Source organism: Papaver somniferum, chromosome 6 (assembly GCF_003573695.1).
Source record: "Papaver somniferum cultivar HN1 chromosome 6, ASM357369v1, whole genome shotgun sequence".
In the NCBI taxonomy this organism is placed as follows: domain Eukaryota; kingdom Viridiplantae; phylum Streptophyta; class Magnoliopsida; order Ranunculales; family Papaveraceae; genus Papaver; species Papaver somniferum.
The window spans coordinates 136186099-136196068 of NC_039363.1; the positions used below are offsets into that span (position 1 = coordinate 136186099).

At 35.6% G+C, this 9970-nt stretch overlaps 1 protein-coding gene and 1 long non-coding RNA gene across 7 annotated transcripts; both read right to left on the bottom strand.

Moving 5' to 3' along the window:
• Window positions 1-1934: 1934 nt before the first annotated feature.
• LOC113289441 lies at window positions 1935-5846 on the bottom strand. 6 transcript variants are annotated; one of them, XR_003331014.1, is made up of 6 exons: window positions 5666-5846; window positions 5474-5561; window positions 5164-5333; window positions 4468-5061; window positions 3251-4277; window positions 1935-3125 (listed from the first exon to the last, which is right to left on the bottom strand). It is a non-coding gene; the product is annotated as an uncharacterized LOC113289441 (long non-coding RNA). The 6 variants fall into 6 exon arrangements; XR_003331016.1 differs by having other exon boundaries at window positions 4468-4616; window positions 4967-5061; window positions 5474-5846; XR_003331017.1 differs by having other exon boundaries at window positions 4468-4616; window positions 4690-5061; window positions 5474-5846.
• A 1031-nt stretch (window positions 5847-6877) lies between these two features.
• LOC113291545 (transcription factor bHLH27-like) lies at window positions 6878-8236 on the bottom strand. The gene is made up of 4 exons (XM_026541068.1): window positions 8159-8236; window positions 7805-8113; window positions 7515-7691; window positions 6878-7191 (listed from the first exon to the last, which is right to left on the bottom strand). The coding sequence occupies exons 1-4, from the start codon at window positions 8234-8236 to the stop codon at window positions 7081-7083; spliced, it is 675 nt and encodes a 224-aa protein (XP_026396853.1). The 3' UTR covers window positions 6878-7080.
• Window positions 8237-9970: the final 1734 nt, after the last annotated feature.

Here is a 9970-nt window from a genome sequence, read left to right on the forward strand (position 1 = left end):
ATTAAACCGAAATTGAGAGTGGGGCAGTTTATCAATATTCCCTTTATTCTTTGCTTTTTGACTGAGTATTCCATGCAAGGACTTTAATCTTGATACTTGGAAATTTGCGTTACTCTGCTGCGAGTGAACACAAATCCGTCATGCCATACCAATATTAAGAGTTCTGCTGGGGAACTGAACACGGGAAAAGTACTCAGGGGTCTTACATTAGAGAATAATATAAGCAAGGTGTTGAGAATTAGAGAGTATCTGGGATGATTGCCACATGCGCCAGTCTGGATAAATTTCCTGTAAATATATTGAACGGCTCAATAAACGTGCCAGAAGATAGGTTGACACTCATGGGTCTGTTTCCTCACAGAGTGACGGCACATCAGATGCAAGGTTTTACAAATTTAGCCCTGAGCTAAAAACCACCATCAACCTCACTGAAAAAAAATTTCATCATTTGAAATGGGTTTTAGGAGTTGGGAATTATATGTATTAGATATAATCGAAGGTATAAGAGAAGAAGAATAAAAATGTGAACATTGACGAGGATTCGAATAAAGGTTCTGAAAGTGATCTTGAGCTAAATTTTTAATCTCTGCAGTGTCATAAATCGATTGACTAGAGTTATTCTTGAGGGCATGAATTTTGTTTCATTGTCTTCTGACAAGCGTAGATAGATGAAAGAATCTAATATTCAATTCTTGATCTTCATTATGAGTCAAGCTCCCCTTCATTGTCCCTTCCATTGTAGATTGCGCTCAACTTGTGTGTCGTTATAATATACTTACTCCTCTTTGCGAATAGAAAAGATAATTAACTATGAACACTAAAAACAACCGACGTACAATGATTCGAAATTTGTCCAACACCAAAAATTTTGTCTATCAAAAAATAAAATAAAATCACACAAAAATAATAGGAAAAAATGGATGATGGAACCATTCTCCTTATTAGAAAATGATTCTTTATTCACTTACACTCAGATGAAAGAGTTAGCAAGTATCTCGCCATAGGAAATGCATGCACGGCTGCTAATAGGGGTATTAGTTTACTGAGAAGGGTACCAAATCCTATATAAGATGAAACACTATTTTGTTTATTTTATATTTGATTTGATATGATATCCTCCCCAGTAAAGTAAACTTGTATCCTTATCGGCAATGTTCCACGAATGTACGACACTAGAAATAACCTGTGCCGTGACGGCACGACATGAGGTTAACAGAGAGGTCTAATAAATATCTAGAGATAGCTCGTGTCGTAACTGCACTGTTTTAATATGATATCTGACTGGTGTAATTTTTTTTTTTTTCCGGATTTTAAATCGTGTTTCTTTGCAAGATAGTTTTCTATTTTGTTTTAAACGAAAATAATGTCTATAAGTACATTGTAAAATTATTCATATACATTACTCAACGAACACAAAATCATTTAAGTAATAGTGTGTATGTATATCTCACTTATGAGTTATGAATAAAATAAACAAATAAATCTCATTTCCCATTAGATTCATCATACCACCACTAAATCCAATTAATGCATGTATGATATATTATGATTTCATTTAATGTTTCTTTGAATATCTTGGGTTAAGAGGTGATGCAATAATTAAAGATTAATAAATTTTGATTCATAATGAGAAGGTTACAGAAACGACGACCGTCGGATGTCTTTTGCTGAGATGAGACTGGGATGGTCGGATACAACGTTTATCTCTCAAAATGTTATCCGACCATCCAAGCTCAAAAAACCATTCTGTTTTGTATTATATTAGGACTTGACCCGTGCCGTAACGGCACGGGCATGCATTATGATTCTGTAATGCATGAATTGTGTTTGTTTGCTGTAAGAATGTCCCATCTTTGTGTCTCATTTGTAATTTCATCAGGGTTTAAAACTCTATGTTCTGCATGTTTTCTTATTTTTCCAGCTTGGTATAGTGATTTTGGATGTAATTTCCATAAAATAATATATTCAGTTACAATATAAAAGATTACATCATCACAGTTTCTTACTGATTTTTTTTTTTTGCGGAAATGAGTATCCCTGAATAAGTCTTCATCAGAGCAACAGAGCATAAGAAACGACTGTATTGGCAATCCTTGTTCTTGCTTCCCTGCCAACGGAATCTAGCACTGGGTCCTTGGGTTCTTTCCATAGCTCCCAAATTACTGCACTCGGAACCTTTGAACCAATAGTTCCGCCATTTTGGAAATTAATGTAGCTCCAGCCTTCCAACTGAGTTTGAACATCCCTCGGCAACACCCAGTTTAATGGCAAGGACTAAATGAAGAAATTCCAAACAATCGAAGCAAGCTGACAATGTATTTCACTTACGTAGGAATCATAGATTAAATATGCTGAAGCGTCGATAAAATGAACATGCTATAAAAGATACTTTAGGAAGCAACCACTTACTCCAAACCGATCTGTGTAAAGACTCCACTACCATTTCTCCAGCTTGATCCAGCACCATATTTTTATGCAACACACCAAGGCTAAAGTTACCTTCTACCTGGTCCACCTGATTAGTTTATCGACCTTATGTAGTAGTAAAATCTTATGAAGACAAAGTGAATGTAAAGAACGGAAGTTAAAATTACAACGGAAGATTAGTTTTCATTCTCAATCGCCCAACTGTTTGGTTTCACATGGTGATCCTTCCCAAAAATAAAATAAAAATGATTAACTTGGTGGAAATAAATGCCAACACTACTTTGGTGGTTGTAACAAGGATTCTCGACTGTCACTTTCGGCATACACACCACTGGATGCTATGGTTTTCAAGGATAGGTTTCACCCATCTTAAAATCCCAATCACACCGATACAAATGGTCCAGTGTCGATATAATTGCAAGACATTTGTGAACCATAAGTAGTTTAGGCGGAAACCTATTAGGAGTTGTTACTCATTTTTTATTCCAAGCTTTCGTAGTCGACGGAGGAAAACTTGTGTCTAGGAATTGAGTTCTAATATGGCTGCAGAGATAAGCTCCGTATTCCATTTGAAAAACATCAAGTAGTTTCCTGTTCGAATGCCTGAGCTTTGGATTCTCACTTGTGCAGTTGAATATTTCTGTTGGGTTGAGAATATGATTTGTTGGCCTGTAACTTTGGGAATGCCAGTTTCATTCCTAATGTAGAAAATACCCGGCCAATAAGGAATGGTACATGAGAACGAATCACAATAGAGAACGAATCACAATAGAGAACAAAGCACAATAGACCAAAGAAGTGAAAAGCAGACATTCAAGAATACCTTATGAAGTTGACAGGGAGGAAAACCTTCTTGCAACGACGGAGATGTCAAATGCTAATGATTTTCATTTGAACTTTCTCAACACCATAACAACATATTTTTAATTCAACTCTCATCAAGATGTTACCTGGCTGAATGAAAAAAGAACAGAAATACAAAAAAATTTAACTCTTAAATTTAGAGGGGTGGAATATATTTTGTGGTAAAGATAAACTAAAAGTGCTCACAGAAATTCATGGATATAATGATGCAGCGATATAATGATGTGATAACAGCTCAAGCCTCAAAGAAATGTCACAGCAACGTGCAAACTCTTTCCCGCAAATTATATTTGAGAAACCATGCCTAAACCCTTTTCTTATCTCTCTCTGCTGATGATCACTGGATACTATGAGAATCACAGATTGTTCGTCTTTCAGACATTAAAGAAATAAATCAATCTGACAAAGTCTTTCTCCACATATCAATGTCAGTAGTATGCATCAATTTCCCCAGCATCTCTCTCAAAAAGTCAGTGGAAACAACAAATTCTCAATAAAAGGGGTCACTTAAGAAGGCACGAATATTTGAAGCCAAAGAAAAAGATGGAATATATGGTTGTGACGTACCAACTAAAATTAAGATTTTACACTTCACAAAGAGCAAGAAATGGACAGTAGGAGCTACCGGTCACTTTACCGAGGATTATTAGATATGAATCTGATTGAACGAAAATTAGAATGGGTCTTCTTAAAGTGGGCATGCACTAAATTTTGAAGAGAACAGAACCCATCATTAGGGAGCTGATGAGAAAATAACGAAAACAAAACCCAACGAATTTGATGTGAAAGAGAATATAAAACTACATAGGGTACATGTTATGAAGGTGAGACGTAACTTGTGAAGCAGGGAAGGAGAAAACTGATGTCTGGTTAAACATAAGATGAGATGCACATCAGGAAGAAAGGGTCAAGACGATGAACCAAATCACAAATGATTACCACAATTTGTCAAGACTCAATCGAGTGCGATCAACAATGTTTTTTCCCTGAAATACACCCAAGAAGTCTTTCAGACCTTGTGGAAAGCAGGAATTTCATATATAATACCCAACAAACAAAATACTAAACCATGAAGGTACATTTTTAGCATGGAATTGGGATGGAACCAATGTATTTTCTGATAAAACTGGTTAATTAAATTGTAATGGGATATGGAAGGGATAAAGAGTGACTTACTATTTATCTATGTTTCCCTTATTCCCACTGAATCAACTGCTTCGGTTTCAACATCTTACATAAAAACACCAAAAGCTTATAAACACACTAATACTGCTTAGAACTCCAACAGAAACGCCGTAATACCGACCCGGAAATGAGAGCGCACACTGGTAATGTAAAAAACGAAACAACTAAATTTGATGGAAATCACGTGTTAAAAAGATGTAAATCGAAACTTACAAAGGGAACATGGTAGTCAGTCGTCAAAGTGATCCTGGATGGAGCTAAGAAACTTTGTTAGATTGCAAACATTCTGAAATTAAGAATGAGTTGGATTGCAATGTCTTTTCAAACACTTGTAATGTCTTTTCAAACATTCTGAAAGTGTTGGATTGCAACCGAATCATTAAGAACTCAGAAACAGGAGTATAGAAAATGACATGAGTTGAAGAACAAACTACTGAAATTGAAATTAAAAGACATGCATGAATGACTTCAAGCTATAAAAGAAGTGAACCTAATTTGTGGCTGCTTCTATCACGAAAATATAAACTGCTAGTTAAACTCTTCATAAATCTCTGTGTCTCTCCATGATCTGTTGCTGTGAAAAATCTGCAACATAAGACAACCCCATGAAGACCAAGTTGGTTCTCAAGTTAACGACATCAAACTAACAAAAATCCAACAAATCAAACCAAATTTGGAGATTCAAACCTTTTGAGCTTTTTTATTTTATCCAGTGATTTTTGAGAGGTCGTTGAAATTCATTGGCCAAACAACGATTGCTGTGAAGATAAGACCAAAGTCGATAGAATGGAATTTGAATAGAAGCAGAGTTTTTGGTTCCACTAAACCATTAAGGATTGAAAATGGCTTCTTTATATCTGAAAGAGTACGAAAAAAACTCAAAAAAAGAAAAGAAAAAGCGTTAACAAAATTTAGATTCTTAAACTAAAGTCTAAACCCACAATAATACTCTCATTTTCATAAGAAACCAAAGCTGAGTATACAAAGATACTATTACCTTCAACAATTTAACAGAAGATTTGTTTAGTGTAAACCCCATCGCTCCCCACAACTGCTTAATATACCTCCCTGACTTTTGATGTCCCCTAACAGATTCATACAAATAATGAATCAAAATCAAAATAAAACACAAATAATAAATTAAATCTCTAAATTTCGGGGAATCAGAGAACCAATTGATACAACTCACTAAAATTTAACATGATACAGCTTATTAACCAATTGGGTTCCGTTAATATCAAATTTGCAGCACCGATTGATCTGAGAACTAATTTGAGTTTTGCACAAAACGAAGACTCAAAATCGCGGCGAACATTCCCATGAGTCCATGACTAACAGGAAGGAAGACGAAGAACTAACTCGAGGGTAGGGTATGCTGGGTAGCGCGCTAGAAAACGACTCAAGGACCACGTTCACTCGTTCATCTACCAAAAGTAAGACACACGTGCGAGTTATGGGTGTGGTCTGGATAACCACGGCCATAGATTTATTCTTGTCAAGGACAAATCTGGACCACACTTACATAGACAAAGTTATCCAAACTGTGCCATGTATTTTAGATAAGGTTTTTTCTTAAAATATTTATTTGATACACAACATAGAGGGGCGCTAAGCGTTTACACCAGGAACCAAAATCCAGTCCACATAAGTTACGACACTGTATCAAAATATATCTAAACTGTATATTTGACTTCGAAAAAAAATCTATTGAAGTATATTTTTTCACAAAATATATCAAAATATATCTTCTTCCTAGACAAATTTTGACTACTTTTCACCACTCTTTACTAACTCCCCCACAACCACCAAACCACTTATATAATTGTTAGTAAATCTAAGCATTAGTTAAATATATTTATATAATTATTAATAAAGTAATTTATTTATTATAATTTTTAATATGACATTTATTATGACATAATAAAATATTAATTGTAAAAAAATAATAAGACATTAGTGATAAGAAAAATAAATTTTGTCCGTTAGATGCATTTCTAATCCCAATCACAACCTTCACTTGTCAGAAACAACCATTAATAGTTTCTATTATATATATAGTTTTAGTAACATTAATATTAATAAAATTATGTATTTATTAGATTAATTAAGGAGATTGAAAATTTAATAAATCATTTATCATCAGCAATTAATGAGAGGCCAATTAACAAAACACTAATAATAACATTTAAGTTGAACAAACCATGATCGTAGATTTATCCTTTCTCTAGATAAATCTTAACCACTCTTCACATATGTAAAGTTATCCAAATTATGCCCTGTATTCTAGAGATTTATTTGGCACCTTATCACCGATATGTAGTAGAAAAACAGGAATGTACGACATTTCTTTGGCACCTTATCACCAGTAAAAAAAGAGAGACACAAAAGTTGGCGTATAAGAGACCAAATTTCATTAACCAATAACAATTCTTTCCGACGCACATGACTTTTCGACCTCAAGAGAAAGACAAAAGTTGCCGTATAAGACATCAAATTTTATTAACCAATAATGCTTTTCGACCTCAAGTGATGATGAACTGCATCGGCAGATATCTGATAATCACACCATTATTTGATCATTTATGTATAGAAATTTTAATCATATTAGTCGTCGGCTGAAGGAAGATTAAGACCCAGCTGTTTGGCCATTACTTTCACCCTTTCGATGAGATTTTCTTCGTCGGTAACCAGTAGTGATCCTTTTATTTTCTTAACCTGCAACAAATATAATTAGGAATTAGATAAGAATAGATTAATGGATGATGCGATTTACAAAAAGGTTAGGTAACTAGTATAAACTAATGTTGATTCACTGTAAGTCAATTTGTCTACTTACTCCGTTTTTTTTCTTCGTTTATCATGTGATTCTCTGAAGAGAATGTTTATTTATAAATATTGTAGTTATAAATAGAATGAATTGATTAGGTAAACTTTGCTAAACAATATATTCAATTTTTTTGTCGACAAATAATTTTTGGAAAAAGATCTATCATTCAGTTCATGATTCGATCTCCAAAATGCACGAAATACCAACTTACGCGTAAAAAGCTGGAAGACTGCATGTGATGTTGGTCATATTCAGATACGGAAACATTAATAAAATCAAACCCTTTCAGCATTTCTACGGATCTTTGAACTTGACTCATAGCTCCCAGTGCTTTGTTGTATACGATCTTCAGCATATATATCTCCTCGTCTACTTTCTCAGCTTCCATCTAATTATATTAATTAAGGAAAAATGAAACTCATGCAGATTCCTTCAACCATGTCAAAACAAGCACGTAATCTAAATCATTCTTTATTATATTTCCACGAATTACTATTTTACCTTAGTGATAGCAGGAAAAACTGCACTGTATGGTGTTGTTTTTGGTTCAAGTGCTGTCGACATTATTGGCTGGGGTTGACCTTCAACATCGGCATTGATCACGCTCTTCTCTAATACCACTCCTAGATGGTGACAAGGAGGATGGTCGATTTCCACATTTTCTGTGAGTGAATCGGGTGACATAGCAGCAGAGTCTATAATGGCATGCCCAGGATCTTCGGTAACTCCAGCTTCAATTTCCTTTTGTGTCTGGTTAAGTATATCTTGAAGATAAGCTAGAGCATCAACAAGGACAGATCTCTTATCCATCTGCATTTTCAAATTGTAATAACTCAATTCATTATCGAAAAATACCTTGGTAATACAAGGGACAAGGCCTCTCAAGGTGAATAACTGATTGTTCAATCTCTTCCTTCGGTTCCGTTCAGACATTAGATTCTTACTAATAACTGACGAGGATTGGTTGTCATCACGAATGTCCTCTTCATAATCGTCGTCCTCCCCAGCGTTAGTATCATCATTATTGATCTCTTTGACCGAAAAAATCGGCTTCGGGCGCTTTGAATGCAACTTCTTCTACTTCCCCGTGATTAACTAGTTGTACTTGTTTATCTTTCTTTCTCCTTTTCGGACGTTTGGCATTTGCTTCTCCTACATGTTTAAGTAACTTCGATCCACGTTCTTGTGGTTCTTGACGTCGATCTTGTACTTGTTGTTCAGGAGTACTGCTATGTGGATGATTATTTAATGGTTGATCGTCATTGACAATATCGATTGGTAGTACAATATCATTGATATGACAATTAATATCTGCTTGCTGTTGTAGAGGTTCTGTCAGTGTCGCGTCATGAATGTACTGATCAATAAGAAAGTTATCTTCTTGAAAGTAACCAGTGACATCTAATAATAGATTATCAGACCGGATATCATTGGATTGTTGATTATCAAACATCACTTCTTCACCAAACTGATGAGGATCAGGAAAACGTAGTTCCGAATACCAATCTGCTTCTAGGTCATGATCATCAATACCATTAATGAAACTGCTTATCGTCCCGGTAGGCATCATATGATCATCGTTACCCTCACCGGCCAAGATCTCTGATGCATTATCTGTCTGTACTTCCTCGATCATGCATCAAAAATCCTACCAAATCTTCAAATAGTTCTTCCATATTGTCACTTCAATTACCAAAAGAAGAAACAAATCGAAAAAGAAAAGCTTAGTACTATAAATAGTAGTTTTTTTCTTTTAGTTTCTACGGTTCGATGATCGACCTTATTTATAGAAAACAAATTACATCATGACCGAGCGTACAAAACAAAACTAAGATGCGGTAAGAATTGTGGCTGGGTCCCACAAATTCCCAAATTCTCGTGGTTCACGTTGTCGACAATAATCCAAGACGTGTCCAATCAATAGTGGCATTGTATGGTCACGCTAGTGAAGCGCAAAGATTGTGCGCTACAGCATAGCCAGCCAAGTCAGTGCTCAGCCAAGATGGCGCAACACTGCATAACTGTAAATCGCTAAGATGGCAAGACCCTACAGGTCCAATGAAGTGCAAAGATGGCACTAGACTGTAAACATATTGGCTAAGTAATGAAGCTCATTGGTCAGCACAGTGAAGCTTCATTGAAGAAAAGGCAAGACAAGGCCAAATTGACAAATGCAACATGCGATGTTGACATTAAGGCATATCCATGGAATTGAGTTGGCCAAACTCAAGGATGATGCAAGAGGGAAGAATAGGCCAAAAGTTGGCCTATGCATTAGTTCAAGGCTTGCCAAATCTTGAATAATGCAAACAAGCTAGTAACGCAAGAGTAGCATAGCTATTGTCGAGCAAAATGGCTAAGTGAAGCATATGACGCATGAATAACCAGAATTAGCTAAGGACATGACCGAGATGATTATAGCCCAATGTTGGCCGGGCATTGGCTTAGACCAAGAAGACTGCAGTGCCATGTTGGTCATGCAGTGGATCAAGACCAAGTTCATTAAAGCGCAACAGTTGTGCAATATGGCTCAAGTGACGGTTAGGAGTTGGTTATTGGCTTCAAAAGTGTGGCAAAGGTGTGAGACAAGATAGACCGTTTATAAAGCAAGTTTATAAGCGTGGGAGAGTGTTCATAACTTCTTGAGAACAAGTGTAGGACATTGGC

What these genes read in the sequence shown, in the direction of transcription:
- LOC113291545 (XM_026541068.1), bottom strand. Translation starts at nt 8,236, where the DNA reads ATGTCTGAACGGAACCGAAGGAAGAGATTGAACAATCAGTTATTCACC. An exon ending in TTGTCCCTTGTATTACCAAG is followed by an intron (nt 8,114 to 8,158) that starts GTATTTTTCGAT and finishes TTGAAAATGCAG; the next exon opens with ATGGATAAGAGATCTGTCCT. An exon ending in AGTCTTCCAGCTTTTTACGC is followed by an intron (nt 7,192 to 7,514) that starts GTAAGTTGGTAT and finishes TATTTGTTGCAG; the next exon opens with GTTAAGAAAATAAAAGGATC.